Raw genomic sequence first — 20,996 nt, 5'->3', positions numbered from 1 at the left:
CTGGGAGAGCAATACAGCAATGCACAGACAATCCAGGAAGTTTCTGGAGAGTGTTGGGGACAATTTCCTGGTGCAAGTGCTGGAGGAACCAACTGGGGGCCTGATCCTCTTGACCCACTGCTCACAAAACAGGGAAGTATTGGCAGGGAAAGTAGAAGTGGGTGGCAACCTGGGCAGTAGTGATCATGAGATGGTTGAGTTCAGGATCCTGACAAAAGGAAGTAAGGAGAGCAGCAGAATATGGACCCTGGACTTCAGAAAAGCAGACTTTGACTCCCTCAGGGAACTGATGGGCAGGATCCCCTGGGAGGCTAATATGAGGGGGAAAGAAGTCCAGAAGAGTTGGCTGTATTTTAAAAAAGCCTTATTGAAGGCATAGGAACAAACCATCCTGATAAACAGAAAGAACAGAAAACATGGCAGGTGACCAGGTGACTATTTAGAAACGCTGGACATGAACAACTCCCTGGGGCCGGATCTAATGCATCCGAGAGTGCTGAGAGAGTTGTTTGATGTGATTGCAGAGCCATTGGCCATTATCTTTGAAAACTCATGGTGATCGGGGGAGGTCCTGGATGACTGGAAAAAGGCTAATGTAGTGCCCATCTTTAAAAAAGGGAAGAAGGAGAATCCAGGGAACTACAGGCCAGCCAGCCTCACCTCAGTCCCTGGAAAAATCATGGAGCAGGTCCTCAAGGAATCCATTTGAAGCACTTGGAGGAGAGGAAGGTGACCAGGAACAGACAACATAGATTCACCAAGGGCCAGTCATGCCTGACCAACCTGACTGCTTTCTATAATTAGATAACTGGCTCTGTGGATATGGGGAAAGTGGTGGACATGATATACCTTGACTTTAGCAATGCTTTTGATACTGTCTCCCACAGTATTCTTGCCAGCAAGTTAAGGAAGTATGGGCTAGATGAATGGACTATAAGGTGGATAGAAAGCTGGCTAGATTGTCAGGTTCAACGGGTAGTGATCTATGGCTCCATGTCTAGTTGGCAGCCGGTATCAAGTGGAGTGCCCCTGGGGTCTGTTCTGGGGCCGGTTTTGTTCAACATCTTCATTAATGATCTGGATGATGGGATGTATTGCACCCTCAGCAAGTTTGTGGATGACACTAAGCTGGGGCGGGGTGGGAGGTAGATACCCTGGCGGGTAGGGATAGGGTCCAGAGTGACCTAGGCAAATTGGACGATTGGGCTAAAAGAAATCAGATGAGGTTCAACAAGGACTGCACTTAGGACGGAAGAATCCCATGCACTGCTACAGGCCGGGGACTGACTGGCTAAGTGGCAGTTCAACAGAAAAGGACCTGGGGATTACAGTGGATGAGAAGCTGGATATTAGATAGCAGTGTGCCCTTGTTGCCAAGAAGGCCAATGGCGTATTGGGCTGCATTAGTAGGATCATTGCCAGCAGATCGAGGGAAGTGATTATACCCCTGTATTCGGCACTTGTAAGGCCATACCTGGAGTATTGTGTCCAGTTTTGGGCCCCCACTACAGAAAGGATGTAGACAAACTGGAGAAACTCCAGCGGAGGGCAACGGAAATGATTAGGGGGCTGGGGCACATGACCTATGAGGAGAGGCTGAGGGAACTCGGCTTATTTAGTCTGCAGAAGAGAAGGGGGGGATTTGATAGCAGCAGAAGAGAAGGGGGGTCGCAAAGAGGATGGAGCTCGGCTGTTCTCAGTGGTGGCAGATGACAGAACAAGGAGCAATGGTCTCAAGTGGGAGGTCTAGGTTGGATGTTAGGAAAAAATATTTCACTAGGAGGGTGGTGAAGCACTGGAATGGGTTACTGTCATAAATATAAAGGGAAGGGTAAACCCCTTTAAAATCCCTCCTGGCCAGAGGAAAAATCCTCTCACCTGTAAAGGGTTAAGAAGCTAAAGGTAACCTGCTGGCACCTGACCAAAATGACCAATGAGGAGACAAGACACTTTCAAAAGCTGGGAGGAGGGAGAGAAACAAAGTCTGGGTCTGTCTGTATGCTGCTTTTGCCAGGGATAGAATAGGAATGGAGTCTTAGAACTTTTAGTAAGTAATCTAGCTAGGTATGTGTTAGATTATGATTTCTTTAAATGGCTGAGAAAGGAACTGTGCTGAATAGAATGACTATTCCTGTCTGTGTGTCTTTTTTGTAACTTAAGGTTTTGCCTAGAGGGATTCTCTACATTTTGAATCTAATTACCCTGTAAGGTATCTACCATCCTGATTTTACAGAGGGGATTTCTTTACTTCTATTAAAAGTCTTCTTGTAAGAAAACTGAATGCTTTTTCATTGTTCTCAGATCCAAGGGTTTGGGTCTGTGGTCACCCATGCAAATTGGTGAGGATTTCTACCAAACCTTTCCCAGGAAGTGGGGTGCAAGGGTTGGGAGGATTTTTGGGGGAAAGATGTGTCCAAACTACGTTTCCCAGTAAACCCAGTTAGAGTTTGGTGGTGGCAGTGGAGATCCAGGGACAAAGGATAAAATTAATTTGTACCTTGGGGAAGTTTTAACCTAAGCTGGTGAAAGTAAGCTTAGGAGGTTTTCATGCAGGTCCCCACATCTGTACCCTAGAGTTCAGAGTGGGGGAGGAACCTTGACAGTTACCTAGAGAAGTAGTGGAATCTCCATCCTTAGAGGTTTTTAAGGTCTGACTGGGATGAGTTAGTTGGTGTTGGTCCTGCTTTGAGCAAGGGATTGGACTAGATGACATCCTGAGGTCTCTTCCAACCCTAATCTTCTATGATTCTTTTTCATCCCTGATCACCTTCCCTCCAGAGTAAACAGCCTAAGGGATCCTAAGGGATGGCACAGGTTTGGTCCCAGGGCTAAAGGCTTCCAAGCTGGGACTGAACAAAGCTCTAGGTTTTTGATGCCCCACCTTTCCTCGACTGCATTCTTGGTCCATCCATTTCAGAGAGCACCAAATCCCATTTACACCAAAGTCCTTTGGACAATAATTCCGTGTTATTAGAACTTGTCAAGATGCGATCCATCCAGAGTGTTTCCTACCTGCAGAGTAGGTGGCCCTCAAACTCTCCCACTTCCAGTGGGGAGAATTTCAACAGGAACTGCTGCTTCTTCCCGGCTGGGATGATGCCGCTGCTGGGTTCCATGGAGAATGGAGGGAGAGCAGCAACAGCACACAGGAAGGATGAGACACTCTCCAGAACACTGCCTAGCTGGCTAGCGGGTTGGCTGCAGGGTAGTTTGGTGGAGGCAGCAGACGTGGCAGATGGGAACTCCCCTGTGTTAAGGAATGGGTGGTTAGGTCAGTTTCACTGGATTTGTCTTTGAGGACGAAACCTCTTGTTCTAAGCCCAAGACCCCCTGATTCCGTACTATGGACAGAAGCTGAGGGGATTTGGCTTAAAGACCACACAAAGGCTATCCCCCTTTGCAAACCCTTTCCAAGGATAATTCCAACCTGCGTTAATGAAAGGTGTAATGAGGCTTCATGTCATCACTTCTGCACTGCCTCTTACCAACTCCTCATCCAAGTGAGAGCCAAGGAGTAGTGGGAAAATGAGGGCAAAGGGCAGGCAGAAGGGGCAGCTGGGGAGAATACATATGCTGAAAAACACCTAGAAAAGTTCCATACAAAGGCATGAAATCGAAATACTGAAAGACACCCCATCATGCTGGTCTGAACAAATCATGCCCACAGGTACATCCATGCCTGGTTAGCAGGGTTGTACAGATGAATCGGAGGGCAGAATGTGGCTCATTGTGTGTATGTCCTTTCAGCTGAAAAGGTAGGCAGGCATTAAGTGATCAAGGAATAGCACTGGTGCATATTGCAGTATCTGGTCTTCTCTTCCTCTGTTTATCAAGCTTCCACAGCTAGCAATAGCCATCAAACCACAAAGCAGGGGCATAATGGAACAGCCCAATGGTCCAGAGCACCCTGAAGAAGTGGGACCGCTAAACACTGAGGATGGAGTGGAGGTTAAGGATAATCTAGGCACGGCCCAATATCTAAACAAATACTTTGCCTCAGTCTTTAATAAGGCTAATGAGGATCTTAGGGATAATGGTAGCATGACAAATGGGAATGAGGATATGGAGGTAGATATTACCATAACTGAGGTAGAAGCGAAACTTGAACAGCTTAATGGAACTAAATCGGGGGGGGCCCAGATAATCTTCATCCAAGAATATTAAAGGAATTGGCACATGAAATTGCAAGCCCATTAGCAAGAATTTTTAATGAATCTGTAAACTCAGGGGTTGTACCGTATGACTGGAGAATTGCTAACACAGTTCCTATTTTTAAGAAAGGAAAAAAAAGTGATCCGGGTAACTACATGCCTGTTAGTTTGACATCTGTAGTATGCAAGGTCTTGGAAAAAATTTTGAAGGAGAAAGTAGTTAAGGACATTGAGGTTAATGGTAAATGGGACAAAATACAACATGGTTTTACAAAAGGTAGATTGTGCCAAACCAACCTGATCTTCTTTGAGAAAGTAACAGATTTTTTAGACAAAGGAAACGCAGTGGATCTAATTTACCTCGATTTCAGTAAGGCATTTGATACAGGGCCACATGGAGAATTATTAGTTAAATTGGAAAAGATGGGGATCAATATGAAAATTGAAAGGTGGATAAGGAACTGGTTAAAAGGGAGACTACAGCGGGTTATACTGAAAGGTGAACTGTCAGACTGGAGGGAGGTTACCAGTGGAGTTCCTCAGGGATCGGTTTTGGGACCAATCTTATTTAATCTTTTTATTACTGACCTCGGCACAAAAAATGGGAGTGTGTTAATAAAGTTTGCGGATGATACAAAGCTGGGATGTATTGCCAATTTAGAGAAGGACCGGGATATCATACAGGAGGATCTGGATGACCTTGTAAATTGGAGTAATAGTAATAGGCTGAAATTTAATAGTGAGAAGTGTAAGGTCATGCATTTAGGGATTAATAACAAGAATTTTAGTTATAAACTGGGGATGCATCAGTTGGAAGTAACAGAGGAGGAGAAGGACCTCGGAGTATTGGTTGACCACAGGATGACTATGAGCCGCCAATGTGATATGGCCATGAAAAAAGCTAATGCGGTCTTGGGATGCATCAGGCGAGGTATTTCCAGTAGAGATAAGGAGGTGTTAGTACCGTTATTCAAGGCACTGGTGAAACCCCACCTGGAATACTGTGTGCAGTTCTGGTCTCCCATGTTTAAGAAGGATGAATTCAAACTGGAACAGGTACAGAGAAGGGCTACTAGGATGATTCAAGGAATGGAAAACCTGTCTTCTGAAAGGAGACTCAAAGAGCTTGGCTTGTTTAGCCTAACCAAAAGAAGGTTGAGCGAAGATATGATTGCTCTCTATAAATATATCAGAGGGATAAATACCGGAGAGGGAGAGGAATTATTTAAGCTCAGTACCAATGTGGACACAAGAACAAATGGATATAAACTGGCCATCGGGAAGTTTAGAATTGAAATTAGAGGAAGGTTTCTAACCATCAGAGGAGTGAAGTTCTGGAATAGCCGTGGGAAGCAGTGGGGACAAAAGACCTATCTGGCTTCAAGATTAAACTCGATAAGTTTATGGAGGAGATGGTATGATGGGATAACATGATTTTGGCAATTAATTGATTTTTGACTATTAGTGGTAGATATGCCCAATGGCCTGTGATGGGATGTTAGATGGGATGGGATCTGAGTTACTACAGAGAATTCTTTCCTGGGTATCTGGCTGGTGAATCTTGCCCACATGCTCAGGGTTCAGCGGATCGCCATATTTGGGGTCGGGAAGGAATTTTCCTCCAGGGTAGATTGGAAGAGGCCCTGGGGGGTTTTCACCTTCCGCTGTAGCATGGGGCACGGGTCACTGGCTGGAGGATTCTCTGCATCTTGAAGTCTTTAAATCATGATTAAATCAGACATAGGAGAGAGGTTTATTGCAGGAGTGGGTGGGTGAGATTCTGTGGCCTGCATTGTGCAGGAGGTCAGACTAGATTATCATAATGGTCCTTTCTGACCTTAATATCTATGAGTCTATGACTCAGGGCGTGGCCATTGCCAGATGTTAAATTCCTCCAGTACACCAATTTATACATTACACTGCAGGAGAATTTCCTTCCTGACCCACTTGGTAATGAGTTTATGCCTTGAGCATGAGGATTGATAGTGCTCATTTCCATCCTAACTAATTTAACTGCTGATGTTAGTTTTACTCATAAAAAGTCCGGTCCTTGTCCTTCTCACCCTTTTGGTAGCTGGCTGCATAAGACGCTGCACAGCTGCTGAAGACATGTTAAAGAGGCACAGAAATAGTTAGCAAAGCACCCTCATGCCTCAAACAGAGCAAGCTAGGCCATGTTGGGAGAGAACACCACATAATTGAACAGACCCTGCTGCTGCATGTATGAGACCATCATAAAAACAAAAATGCAGCTTTAATTACAAATACTTTTCCTCCTGCTTGCAAAATATGTCTATATTATGGCCCCAGTTCAACAAGGCTACTAAGCGTGTGCATAACATTAAGCATGTCTGTGTTTGAAGTTATGTACATGCTTAGGGGCCTTGTTGAATCAGGGCCTAAGAGGGGGGAAAACAATAATTCATCAATGTGGGTGGGGAGGACAGAGGAGCAATAACAGAAAAGGTGGAAATGGCAGAAGTGCTAAATGACTTTTTTGTTTCAGTTTTCACCAAAAAGATTAGTATTGACTGGACGTCTAATATAGTGAACGCCAGTGAAAATGAGGTAGGATCACAGTCTAAAATAGGGAAAGAAGAAGTTAAAAATTACTTAGACAAGTTAGATATTTTCAAGTCATCAGAGCATAATGAAATACATCCTAGGATACTCAAGGGGCTAACTGAGGAGATGTCTGAGCCATTACTGATTATCTTTGAAAAGTCATGGAAGACAGAAGAGATTCCAGAGGGCTGGAAAAGGGAAAAGATAGTGCCAAGCTATAAAAAGGGGAATAAGGAGAACCTGGGGAATTACAGACCAGTCAGCTAAACTTCAGTACCCAGAAAGATAATGTGCAGGGGACTGGACTTGAAGACCTTTCAAGGTCCCTTACAGTCCTGTAATTCTACTATTCTATGATTCCATATCTCTGCCGCAAAATGCTGAGTGATGACTCAGAATGCAGGCTCTGAACTGCCCGTGCTGCTCTTGGATCTGGGGCACAGCTGCTTCCTGACACCACATCTGGGTATTTTCGCATCTTTTTCTTCTTTTTAAACAAACATTTAATCAAAGACATGCATCCCTGTTTCCCTCCAACAGCAACCCAGCTCCTACCTCTCCCCCAGTGACTAGGGTTGCCAACTTTCTAGTCGCAAAAAATCAAACACCTGAGCCCTACCCTTTCCCTGAGGCCCTGCCCCTTCACCAACCCTGCCACGAGGCCCCGCCCCCCCGCTCACTACATTCCCCCTCCCTTGGTGCCTCGCTCTCCCACACCCTCCCTCACTTTCACTGGGCTGGGGCAGGGAGTTGGGGTGCGGGAGTGGGTGAGGGCTCTAGCTGCGGGTGTTGGCTCTGGGGTGGGGCCAGAAATAAGGGATTCAGGGCGTGGGAGAAGGCTCCAGGCTAGGGAAGGGAGTTGGGGTATGGGAGGGGCTGAGGACTCCAGCCGGGGATGAGGGGTTTGGGGTGCAGGAGGGGGCTCCGGGCTGGGGGGGTGGGGCTGAGGGATTTGGAGTGAGGGAGGGGGCTGCGGTTCAGGCAGGGGATTGTGGTGCAGGAAGGGGTAAGGGCTCTGGGGTGGGCTTACCTCGGGTGGTTCCTGGGGGGGCTAAGGCAGGCTCCCTGCCTGTCCTGGCACCATGCTGCATGTGCCCCAAAAGCAGCCAGCAAGTTCGGGTCCTAGACTGGGGGCCAGGAGGCTCCATGCACTGCTCTCATCCACAGGCACTGCCCCCCGACCCCAGTGCAGATCTAGCGTGTGGCGCCCCATGGCCCTCCCTTCCCCGCCGCCTAGGAGCCGGACCTGCTGGTCGCTTCCAGGGTGCAGCGTGGTGCCAGCCAGGACAGGTAGGGACTAGCCTGCCTTAGTGTTGCAGCACTGCCGACCAGACTTTTAACGGCCCAGGGACCCTTTTTGACCGGCTGTTCCGGTTGAAAACTGGACACCAGGTCACCCTACCAGTGACCTGGATTCCATTACCCTGCGATCCTCCAACAGGACTGCCCCCATGCTCCCTTTTCAGCTTCTGAACGCCCCCCAATGTGTGGCCCTAACTTCTCTCCTCCCTTGACCTCTCTGACCTTTGCACAGTGCCCAGCAGCTCTGCCGTACCAGTTCTGGGCACTCTGAAGGTGGGGGGAGCTGGAAAGAAAGCAATCAGAGGGACTCTTTATCCAAACCTGAAAGAAGCCACTTGCCTGAGGATGATGGGGGAGGACATGGGGAGGGAAGCAGAGCTATGATGTCACCTTCAGAACTGTGCTGTGTTGGTGCCTCAGGCAAAGAGGCCCAGTCTGCTCCCTGAGCTCTCAGGTTCCCTGAATGCTGTAAAGCCCCTATGGGTTACAGGAGGAAGCTGCTGTGGGGAGCACCAGGTGCCGTGGGGAGGGGGCTGATTGCTATACCTTCAGGACTGCATGGCAACGGTTCTTCGGTAAAGTTGACTGCCCTTCTGCTGTCTTCCATGACCACCTTCCAGGAGTACTCCAGCGCCACATTCCCCTTATTGGACAGCTGGAACCTGCAAAGGCAGCAGGGCAAAAGGGAGAAGAAATAAGGTCTCATAGAAGGGCTAAGCAAGCACTGAAAAATCACCTAGGGTTAGATTCTGACACCCTTACTCATGCTGAGTAGTGCTTTGCTCTGCAAGCTGTTGCATCATTCAGAATGGGTCCACAAGTGCTATTCAGCTTGAGGAAGGGGAGCAGAATGTGGCCCACACATTTCAGCAGATGGTTCTACAGTGTCTCCTGCCTGCCTGGGAGTGAGGGGCCCCAGGAGAATCCCTAGCACCCCCCCTGCACCAACCCATATTATACCCACAGGAGCTGCCACCGGCGGCTTGTGAGAGTAGAAGGATTTCTACTTCTGCATCTTGCAACTGACAAACCTGTTACACGTCTGGTAACTTTGGCATTTGCCGTCAGTGAAATAAGGCCTGTTTTCAGGAGTGTCAGTACTCTGGGGTGAATGCTGGCAGTGTGTAACCAGGGTAAGAATGACTCCAACAAATGGCTTGTAGGCTTGGGCCCTAACTGGTACAGGAGTCACTCTAGGGACCAAAATAAATGTAGTCAGTTCTAGGGAGGACTGTGGGAAATATCTGGTGTCAGCAATACTGCACAGCACCTTGCTTTATTTATGGGACTTATTTATATCAGTGACACCAGGCTCTGTGAGGCAGAATGGGATCCAGGACGGTTTCTCTAGCGCAAAGGAGGGAGCTGGGAGGCAGAACGTAAATACCAGAACTTGGCTCTGGCCAGGATGTGGGATAAGGTCTGGACTGCAGAACACAATGCCATGGCAACCCTCGGGACTGAGACTTCTGACAGGCACCAAGAGCCCTGGCAAAAGCAGTAGCAACTCTTCTGCCTCCTGGTGCTTATCAGCGGTCAGAAACAACAGCAAACAAACTACCCAAATTCCTGGAAGCTCGCAGGCTAATGTAAGAGCGTGGAGCCTCCCACTGTCCCAACGCGGACACCTGCAGCTTAGCTGTACTCTGGAGCAAGTTGGCCCTGGCTGGGTAATACCACTTCCTTCGCTGGTAGAAGAGATGGGTACTCGCCCTGCGCAGTAACTGAGGTTCTTCGTGATGTGCGTCCCTGTGGGTGCCCCACTTCAGGTGTGGGTGTGTCCCAGAGCTGTTGATGGAGAGTTTTGGCAGCTGTGTCCGTCTGAGTCGCGCATGCGCACTAGTCGTCTCTTGGTGCTCCTGGCACCTCTTCCAGCGCACACGTGACCAACCCCTCAGTTCCTTCTCTACCGTAGAGTCCTTACTGCAAACTCCGACGTAGAGGGGAGGAGGGTGGGCGGTGGAGCCCCCACAAGGACACTCATCCTGAAGAACCTCAGTTACTGCACAGGGTGAGTAACCCTCTCTTCTTCAAGTGCTGTCCCTGTGGGTGCTCCATTTCAGGTGATCGTAGAGCAGTGCCCCACTGGGGATGAAAGGGGCTTCAGATTCAGTTGGGCCACCGAAGAGAGCATGGTGAGGCCCATTATAGCATCTGACCTTGAGCTTTGAGTGATTGCATAATGGTTTGTGAAAGTGTGCACAGAGGCCCAGGCAGCCCCTCTGCAGTGGTGTAGCCAGGTGGAGGAAACGGGGAGCGGAGATAAAAAAGGCACCACCTGCTTGTACCCACCCGGCGGTGCTCCGGGTCTTCGGCGTTGGGTCCTTCACTCGCTCTGGGTCTTCGGCGGCACGTCGGCATCGGGTCCTTCACTCGCACTGAAGGACCCCCCTCTGCTGAAATGCCACCGAAGACCGGAGCGAGTGAAGGACCCGACACTGAAGTGCCGCCGAAGACCCGGAGCGAGTGAAGGACCCAACGCTGAAGTGCCGCTGAAGACCCGGAGCGAGTGAAGGACCCAACGCTGAAGACCCAGAGTGCCGCCAGGCGAGTACAAGCACGTGCCACTGAAGACCCGGCGTGCTGCCGGACCTGCCACCAAAGACCCGGCACGCCGCCGGGTGAGTAAAAATTAAAAAAGGTGCCACTTCTGCTCGGGGGGAGAGCGGCCGCTGCCCCGCTCCCCCCCTAGCGACGCTACTGCTGCTCTGCATGTGTCTATTATCGGTACGCTGTTCAGGAACTCCATGAACATTGCTACTGAGCAAGTAGAGTGGAATCTGATCCCCTCTGGGGGTTCTGTGTTATTTGTTCAATAACAGAGTTGGATGCAGGTAGAGATCCATTTAGATAGTCTCTGCATGGATACTGCACATCCCTTGGAGCACTCTGTTGTGGAAATAAAAAGTCTAAGGACTTCCAGAAAGGCTTGGTTCTGCCTAAAGAAAATGCTATTGCTCGTCTGACACTTAGTGTACGTCAGATAGTCTCTTGTGAGCACCCATGTGGTTTGGGATAAAACATAGGAAGGTGTATGGGTTGGTTTATATGGAAGGATGTTGATATTTTAGGTAAGAATTTTGGGTGTGGTCTCAATGTGACCTTGTCTTTAAAGAATACGGTATAAAGGGGTCAGCCATGAGCACCCCTATCTCATTACTCGTTGAGTGGAGGTGATTGTGACCAAGAATGCAATCTTCATCGATGGATGAAGCAGGGAGCAGGTAGCTAAGGGCTCAAATGGGGGGTCTAGTGAGGCATTTAAGCACTAGATTTAAACACCATGCTGATGTAGGTTGTCGGACTTCTGGGTAAATGTTCTGTATGCTGGTGAGGACACAGTTGGTGACTGGGTGTGCAAATATCAAGATTCCCTTGATCTTATGATGAAAGGCTATACTAGCTGTGAGGTGTACTTTAATTGAGCTTGTCGAGAGACCCAATTTCTTCCGTTCTAGCATGTAGTCCAGCACTAATGGGAGTGGTGCTGTAACTGCGGTTAACTGTTTTTGTTGACATCATACTGTGAACCTTTTCCATTTTTGGAGGTAAGTATTGCAAGTGGTTGATCTCCTGCTATTTAGTAACATTGTCATAAACATACAGCTACGGGTAGCATAAAATCCCTCCTGAGCAGCTGTACTGAATCTTTACCTGTAAGGGGTTAAGAAGCTCAAATAACCTGGTTGGCACCTGACCAAAAGGACCAATAAGGAAAGAAGATACTTTCAAATCTGGGGGGAGAGGTTTTGTTTGTGCCCCTTTCGGTGTTCCCTCTCTGGATGGACAGAGAGACCAGGCAGGAAAAACATCTCCTGAAAACATACCTGAAATGAGCATCTAAGATTACAAAAATTGTAAGTAAGGGCAAGGAAATACGTTAAATTATCTTTTGTTTTAGCATGTGAATTTTCCCGATGCTAAGAGGGAGGTTTATTCCTGTTTTTTGTAACTTTGAAGCTGAGCCCAGAGGGGAATCCTCTGTGTTTTAAATCTTTTTATTACCCTGTAAAGTTACCTTCCATCCTAATTTTTGCAGGTGTGAGTCTTACTTTTTCTTTAAATAAAGTTCTTCCTTTAAGAACCTGATTGATTTTCAGTGTCCTAGAGACACAGGGTCTGGTCAGTACTCACATTATTCTCAAGCCTCCCCAGGAAAGGGTGTGAAGGGACTTGGGGAAATATTTTGGGAAACTAGGGACTCCAAGTGACCCTTTTCCTGAATTTTTGTCTAAATCACTTGGTTGTGGCAGCAATACCATCCAAGGACAAGGAAAGGAATTTGTGCCTTGGGGAAATTTTTAACCTAAGCTGGTAGAAATAAGCTTAGGGGGGGTCTTTCATGCGGGTCCCCACATCCGTACCCCAGAGTTCAGAGTGGGGAGGGAACCCTGACACATGTGTTTAACTTGTTCTGAACAGGCTAATTTGTCATGTTTGAACCATGAAGGAGCCAGGCTTTCAGGTGAAGTTTCTCTGGATTTGGGTGGAGCGTCCTGCCTTTGTTCTGTGAGACGAGGTCTGCCCGCAGTGGGAGAGTTCATGGGGTGCATACTGCCATGCGCATCAGATAAGGGTACCAGGTCTGCCTGGGCCACATTGGGACTATCAGTATGATGTGCTTTTCAGCACATATCTTCTGTATCACTTGTGAGATCAGTGGGATCTGTGGGAATGCATACATGAGTGATGCATCCCATGTGATGAGGAAGGCATCTCCCAGTGACTGGGATCCCAGTCCTGATCTGGAGCAAAAGAGTGGGCACTTGTGGTTTAGTGATGATGCGAATAGGTTGACGGGGGGAAGCCCCATCATTGAAATATTGACTGTAGGATTCTGTTGTTTATTTCCCATTTGTGTTCCTGGAAAAACTGTCTGCTTAGTGTGTCCGGTGTCATGTTCTGGCATCTTGGGAGATAGGAGGCCGAGATATTTATTTTGTGGTGTATGCACCAGCTCCACAGTTTCATGGCCTCGGTGCATAATGAGTAAGAGCGAGCTCCTCCTTGGTGACTGATATAGCACATGCATGCTATATTGTTGGTCATTATCCACTGACTGGTTCTTTGTGCTTGGTAGGAAGTGCCTGCAGGCATTGAGTATTGCACATAGCTCTAGTAGATTGATGTATAGTCGGGTTTCCGCTGTTGACCACCTGCCTTGAACAGTGAGTTGGTTCAGGTGGGCTCCCCAGCCTCTCAACAAAGCATCCATCGTGATTCTTATTGATGGTGGATCCTGCTGAAAGGGGATCCCCATGCACACATTCTCTGGTTTTGTCCACCATTGTAAGGAGACCATGACTTTTGGTGGCACTGTTAGTCTCTTGTTCAGGCTGTGTTTGCTGGGGATGTATACTGAGCTCAGTTAGCCTTGTGGGAAGCGCATATGAAGTCTTGTGTGTCTTACCACTAACATTGTGGCCACCATGTGACCTAATAGTTGTAAGCAGGTTCATGCTGATGTTTGAAGGCTGTTGTTGACTACTTAGATGAGGCCGGTCAATGTTACGACTCTGCTCATGGGTAATGAAGCTCTGGCCTCTGTGGAATCGAGGTGTACCCCGATGAAGTCCAGTTGTTCTATTGGAAGTAGTGTTGATTTTATTCATTTATTTGTAACCCTAGATTCTGAAAGAGGGGGATAGTTTTCTGCACAATGTTTATCGCTTCTTCTTGAGTCAGGCCTTTCAGTAGACAATCATCTACGTATGGGCAAATCATTATCCCTCATTTCTGTAAGTGCCACCACTACTGCAAGGATTTTGGGAAAGTCTCTTGATGAGGTGGAGAGGCTGAAAGGTAGTACTCTGTATAGACAGTGATTGCCCCCCACTGTGAACTGTAGAAACTGTCTGTGAGGGGTGTGTATGATGATGTGAAAATATGCATCTTGTAGGTCGAGGGCTGAAAACCAGTCCCCCCTTTCTAGCACTGGTATTATCGTGGTCAGTGTGACAGTCTTCAATTTTTGGGTTTGTACAAATTTGTTGAGCTTTCTGAGATCCAGAATGGGTCTCCAGCCACCATTTTTCTTCTGGGTCAAGAAATAGTGGGAGTAAAAACCCTCCCCTCTGTGTTGTAGGGCAACTTGCTCCACGATACCTAACTGTAGAAGATGGTTTACTTGCTGTCTTAAAAGGTGCTCATGAGAAGGGTCCCTGAAGAGGGACAGGGAAGGAGCTGAGGAAGGGGGGGTGGGAGAGAAAGGGGATGGCATAGCCCAGTCTTACAAACTCCACAACCCATTGACCCATTGTTATCAATGCCCAGGCTTGGTAAAATGGACGTAGTCAATGGTCAAAGAAACATGGTATTGGCGCTGTATAGTGGGGGAGGTCGTTCAGACCCTCAACCAAATATTCAAAACTGTTGTTTGGAGGAAGCCAGTCGCGATGTTGAGGGCTGACTTTGAGATGTTCTCCAGCTCTGTAGCTGCTGTCTGTTTCTTTGTAGTTTGTATTGTCTTTGTTGTGGGTGATGTTTTTGTGTCCAAATCCATGGAAAATAAGCAGAAATTCGGCTTGTTTTAGGCTGAGTTGGCTAGCATTGGCTAGTTTTGGGCTTATTAGGGTTTTTTACGTATGGTGATTGGCATTTGGCTCCAGCTGCTGCATTGCCTGCATGCCCGTGCGTGGTGACCTGCAGGTGGGGCGACATGATGTGCATGTGGACTGTGCTTTAAACAATTTAAAGTTCTTGGTTTTTGCCTGGCTCAGCCAGATATTAGCTCCCGGAGGCAACAGCAAGGAAAGTAACCAGTACCCAGAGGGGTGTCAAACAACCATAAACAGCCATTGTCCAGCAAGGGAACTACAATTCAATGACTCATCTGCACAAGGCCACGCCAGGGGAATTGCTCATCCTTGCCTGGAGACTCAGCAATGCCCCCCAGACATGCCTGGACTTGTGCTCCCAAGCACATGGACTGAGGGTATAAAACCTAAAACAGGGGGCCTATGCTTGGCCTTTATCCTTCACCCACCTATGCTACAAGCAACAAGGACACTCTGAAATCTCCAACTGAAAGGACTGGCTCAGATTTCAAGGGTAAAATCTGTGTACTATGAACTGCAATATCCATTGGGGTGAAAAAAACTGCTTAACCTAGATGCTGCCCAGTCTAATAGGGTTGAGAGTTTAGACTGCATGCTTATATTTTGTTTTCTTTTGGTAACGAACTCTGACTTTTTGCCTATCACTTAAAATCTTTTGTAGTCAATAAATTTGTTTTACTGTTTATCTTTACCAGTGAGTTTGTATGAAGTGTGTGGCAAATCTGCTCACGTTTTGCAAAGGCTGGTGTATATCCACTTTACATTGATGAAGTGGTGAACCAAATAATAAATCTGCATTGCTCATCTTGAGCAGTGTAAGATGGTATATTCCTGGGGTACAGTGCTGGAAGCTGGGGGTGGGATTTGGCTGGTGCCTTTCTCTGTGTGATTCATGAGTGACTCTGGGAGCTTCATGCAATCTAGTTGGGTGTGGGGCTCCACATGTGGTTGTGCTGAGTGATAACAGCACCTGGAGGGGTTTGCTGCTGGTCACTAGCAAGGCATTGTAAGAGACAGCCCAGGCTGGAGAGAGTTCAGGGGGGTACCGCAGTCCCACAGTCCTAGACTGCACCCTGGGGATCCCGTCACACAGAGTCTTGGGGTTGGCTTGTTTTAGCCTTGTTTTTTGGCTTATTTTGAAATCCGGGTTGCTTATTTACAGCGTGAAAGTTGGCAACTTTACGTAGTGTCGCTGAGGAGTACACTTTTCAACTGAAAAGGTTGAGCCTTTTGTGGTTCTTGTCCTGAGGGGTGGACCTGTACTGAGGCTGTTTCCCGTGTTGATTTGTGGATTTGACCACTAGAGAGTTGGGCTGTGGGTGGGAGAACAGGAAATCCATCCCCTTGGTGGGGATATAATATTTTCTGTCTGCCCTTTTGCACATTGATGGTACCAATCTGCCAGATTGTCTCCGATGGTTCCATGATGGCATCATTTATCGGGAGAGCTATCTTGGAGGATGAAGATGTTTGGAGGATTTGTAACAATTTATGCTGGTTATCCTGAATCATCTCCGGTGGGATATCTTGACTGATGGCTACTCGTTTAAACAGTTCTTGAAATTGTTTGAAGTCATCAGCTGTGATAGGGGGTAGTGGCATTACAGCTTTATCTGGGGATAACGATGATTTGTGTGCAGGTGATGTGACCTCTGGTCTGTGCCTTCTTCTCTCTCTTCTCCTGTGTACCTCTGAAGTCTCCTAGCTAGGGGATGATGTGGGTGACCAATTTCACCCCTGGTTGGAGTCGCTGGTCTGGTATGATGAGCCCTCTATGCCGCTCGAGGGTCCCAAGGGATCCATTGCAAGGGGAAGGGCATAGGTGGGCACATCCATGGCTGCCCATACCAAGATTGTACGTCTTGTCTGTACTGGGTTTTGAGTCTCATGGGTTCCCAAGGTGGCCTCCGTGCAGTGGGTGAAGAGTGTTGAGATGAAAAGTGACTTCCGTCTTGATCATTGTTCTCATTGCTCGATATAGGTGGGGTGACAGGCGATATCATTTGCTGTATATTAGTATGCACAGAAGAACTGTCGGGGCTGAATGAGGTGACTGCAGCACTGAGGAGACTGCAAGGTCTTTATGTTGTAAGAATTAGTTTCAGTACCGTCGATGTCGATGCTGTTGATTTAGATGGTACTGGTGTCTGTGACGATGGCTTATGTGTTGTCTTGGGTCTGTAGCTCGGTGCCAATGTACTCACCGGTGCCAGGGATGGGGGCATGGCCACTGGGGAGGGCCTTGGCACTGTGTCTCTCACCGGAGTGGTTGGTGCCGTTGAGAAGGAGACATGATTACGTCTCAACTCCTTCTCCTTGCAGTGGGGCTCGGCAGAGGTCCTGGTGTGGACGGTGCCGAAAGTGCCTGATGCCTCAAAGGTGCTTACCTGTGTGGAGGTCAGCACTGAGGACAGCCACCTGGTTGGCAACTGCTTCTTTTTCTGTGTCTCTCTATGTGGGGAGGTTGCGGCTCTTTCCATGTATTTTTGGGGGACTGGCTGCTCTCTTCAGTTGAGGCTGTGCCTGGGGAGCCACCAGAAGGGGGGGGTTTTCTCACCTGTGTCAGAGGCCGGCTGCAGTGATTTTTCCACCAGGATCAGCGTTAGGCATGGGTTTCTGTCGCACCTGGCTCTCGCTGTTAGGTTGCTAGAGTGAGTGCACTTCTGAGGGATGTGCAACTCCCCAAGGCAACGGACACAGAAGGAGTGCCCATCAGAGATGGACACGGCTTCGCAGAATGAGCCGCATCTCTTAAATCCTGTGGAACTAGGCATTTTGTAGCGGGGACAGGGTTTCCCGCTGCGGAAGAAGCTAATGTAAAAAAAAGATTTTTCTTTACTTAAGTGCTAAGTAGGTACTCCAGGACTAACTGCACTACTTAACTACCAAACGCTACTAAGCAACCTAGTTTGATTTGTTAAGGTTGAGCAAAAGATGTTGGGACTCTGCCGCTGCATGAACTCTGTCGGAGGCTGCGGATGGCTGAGAAGGAACTGAGGGGATCGGGTGGCACAGGCGCTAGGTGAGGTGCCAATGGTGCCGCAAGATGACTAGTGCTTACGCGGTACCCAGACCAACACTGCTACCGAAAATCTCTGATTAACGGCGCCGGGACACACCAACACCTGAGGTGGAGCACTCACAGGGACATCGCTCGAAGAAGAACCAGTTTTTCTGAGTTGTCCCTGGGTAATCTCAAAAAAAGAAAAGGAGGACTTGTGGCACCTTAGAGACTAACCAATTTATTTGAGCATAAGCTTTCCTGAGTCCTCCTTTTCTTTTTGCGACTACAGACTAACACGGCTGCTACTCTGAAACCTGTGTAATCTCAGTTACTCACCTGAACACCCTGGTCTGGAGGAGCAAGGTCTCCTTGAACTGCACCAAGTTAGTTTCTAGCTTGAACTGGGTGTAATCAACAATGGCACTGATTTGAAGTTCTAGCTCTCGGCTGTTCTCTTCCAGAACAGTGTGGGCGGGTTCGGGGTCTGTCTCTATCACCTTCAGACAGAAACGAGAAAAACAACAGTAACCTGACTAAGCACTTGAGCCTCTCCAGAGCCATCAAAACAGTGAGGGCCATTCAGACACAACCATCCTGAACTTTCCTTCTGTCACCCATTCCTTTGCCATTGATTATCTGGACATAGGTGCTGGAACTAGGGGTGTGGAGGGTGCTGCAGCACCCCTGACTTGAAGTAGTTTCCATTGTATCCAGGATTTACAGTTGGGTTCAATGGTTCTCAGCACCCCCACTATAAAAATTGTTCCAGCATCCCTGGTTCTGGAGCAAACAGACACCACCCGGATGACAGGGAGAACTGTCTGTGGGAGCACTATGAGGTGGCTGTGTCTCAACCCTGTGTTCCAGCAGAGGGGTTGAGGAAATGGTGTCTGCAGATCAGAATTGGTGAAGAAACATAAAGGAGTGCAGGCCTGAATGACCAATATCACATTGCTCCCACCCCTTGTTAATACAGTGACCCCACCACTGCAGACACCTGTGTAAAAAAGCCCATGGCTGAATGAACAGGGACTGACTTTCCCTTTTTTCTTAGCAGTGGGTGTTTTTCTCCAGATCATGACTGGGAGTAAATGAGACTGAATTTCCTTTCCACCTCAGGTGAGACAAACATGTCTGGATCAGGGTGGAGGGGAATTGATTGGAAAGGCCTGGAGGTACTGCTACTTCTTATGGATAAAGAAAATATTTGTCTTCTTGGCAACCTTCCATTCAACCTTCCAGAACTTTGAAACATTCATCACCTCTGTTTTTCGGTTTGACCTGGTAAAAGCTATAAAGAGAGAGAGTTCTTGAAGAAAATACTTCTATGGTACCTGAGCCGACCTGCTACATAGCTAATGAAGCCACCTGCTAACACTTGTTGTCTAATACGACCCTGCACACAGTAATGATTTCATGAGGGAAATCTCAGCTGTTAAAATGTGGAGAGAGCTCATTTCAAAGTACAGGTAGGGTAACGGAAACACACAATGGGGAAGTAGGGTCATTCTTCCACAAGGAACCTGTAACTAGAACCTGCTGGGTCTAATTCCCTCCTGACTGAAATCAGACTAAGACATTTTAAATACAAAATGGACCATTAGATCATCAAGCCTGACCTCCATTATAACTGAGGCCACAGCATTCCACCCAGCTGCCCCTGCACTGCGCTCAGTAGCCCACTGCGCAACTTGGCTAACTCCTATTTCCAGAAAGGCCTCCAGTCTGGATTGGAAGACATCCAGAAACGGAAAATCCACCTCTTCCCTTGGTGGTTTGTTCCGATGGTTCATCACCCTGGCTGTTAAACATTTGTGCAGAACAGCTGGAGCTGATTAGTCAGCAGTGAATGTGACCCTTTGTCTTTAGGCTTTACACGGATGGCTCCAAATGCCATTGTGTTTGTTTCACTTGATCTCATAATCTCACTTCTTACCTTCCTCTTTGTTGGGCGTGTGGTCGTCAGGCTCCTCAGAGCATCCACCCACTTGACGGTATGCAGGCGGTCGTCCCAGTCAGGGACCTGGTCCGCAGGAAGCTGGAAGGTGATTCTGGACACCTTACACTTAACTTTGTGCATTTTGAAGGTGGCAGGAACATTAGATTTCAAAGTCACTGTGATGTCCTTAGAACATTCAGCATGGAGGTGGCCGACCTGGAGAGGATCAGAGAGCCAATGCCATTATTTCATCCATGGTCAGTCTGTGGCCAGCAAAGAATGGACTGTTATTGTGAGCTACATGGAGAAGAAATGGAAGGGCTAGAATGTGAGTCTTTATTTTTCCATGCAGTGAATTTGGTGCCAGATTCACCTCTGTTTATTGCTAGCCTAGGCAATGGTGGTGCATGCTTCCCCACATGGACACCAGCAACAACACACTGGAGGGACCACCTCTAGGAAGCTGCTCCATCTGGGTCTAATGGGAAGAAGATGCACAGCTGGATACCAGCATCCAGATGACACCAGAATCTAGAGCAACTCAGTCTCCTTCAGTGGCCTTGTGTCACAGGGTTTCTGGCCCCATAAATGAAGGAGGTTCAGTTCACCTGTGCCAGAACAGCCATTCCCAGTTTGGCCAATGAAGAGGGCGAAGTGGCACCTGGGGGATTACAAAGGACTAGGGAGAGCCGGTGGGAGTCAGGAGGTCAGAAAGGTCTCTGAGGCCAGCTGTAGAGAGCACCCTGCAGGCCCTCTGTGGAAAGAGGGAGGTATCCTCAGGAAGCCTACTGACTTTCAAGAGCCAAAGCCAGTGCCAGGAGGCTGAAAAGGGCTGAGGGCTAGGGAGCCAGAGGAAGCTGGCAAACCTTCCTGAGCCAGAGAGCCAAGCCAGAGACAGCCAGAGAGGGCTGAAGGCTGAGAGCAGCAGAGGGAGACACTTGCTAGCTCTCTAAGCTGCAGAGCTGAAGGAGGTGGGCCAGAGGGGGCTGAAGACTGGGAGTGAAGTGTGGTGAGGGGCGCCAGAGTCAGAATGGGGGCAAAGGGAGGGCACCAGGGCTCTCCTTGAGGTACTGTTATGGGTTATGTGCAGGGGATTTTGTAATAAATTAATAGGGCTATTGGTAGTGAGAAAGACTGTTTGGGCTATTTCTGGGGACTCTGGTGGAGGGAAACGGAGGCAGATGTGCCTGTTCTGCCGCAAGAGGGCGCTCCAGGAAGGCACAGCTCTATCACACCGTACTTTAAAAAGAGAATGGACCTTTATAAGCAAGAGAAATTCTGCAACTGAGAGCCCTCTGGGAGCAAGAGCAGTTTCCCAGCAGGTTAGGATCCCACGATTCTCCCACGAGAGTTGACAGTTCTGCCCCCACAGAGCTCCCACCTTTGCAAGCCCAAGGATTCAGAGAACTGACCCAAGACACAAACCGGAGCTCCTGCATGGCAGCGAGGAGCACTGCCACCTAGCTCTGCATCAGTGC

The 20,996-nt window shown here is 48.3% G+C and overlaps 1 protein-coding gene across 1 annotated transcript in view; it reads right to left on the bottom strand.

The window, feature by feature from the left end:
• The window catches only part of HYDIN (HYDIN axonemal central pair apparatus protein), a 427,037-nt gene that overhangs the window by 32,583 nt on the left and 373,458 nt on the right, over nucleotides 1-20,996 (bottom strand). Inside the window, exons 66-69 of the mRNA XM_073307159.1 lie at nucleotides 19,516-19,734; nucleotides 17,916-18,076; nucleotides 8,565-8,680; nucleotides 3,013-3,247 (exon numbers count right to left, since the gene is read on the bottom strand). Coding sequence (XP_073163260.1) covers nucleotides 3,013-3,247; nucleotides 8,565-8,680; nucleotides 17,916-18,076; nucleotides 19,516-19,734 — 731 coding nt within the window. The remainder of the gene's footprint in view (nucleotides 1-3,012; nucleotides 3,248-8,564; nucleotides 8,681-17,915; nucleotides 18,077-19,515; nucleotides 19,735-20,996) is intronic.

Source organism: Lepidochelys kempii, chromosome 12 (genome assembly GCF_965140265.1).
Source record: "Lepidochelys kempii isolate rLepKem1 chromosome 12, rLepKem1.hap2, whole genome shotgun sequence".
Taxonomy (NCBI): domain Eukaryota; kingdom Metazoa; phylum Chordata; order Testudines; family Cheloniidae; genus Lepidochelys; species Lepidochelys kempii.
Note: the sequence above shows the minus strand (reverse complement) of the source record. Positions and strands in the feature narration are given on the sequence as shown.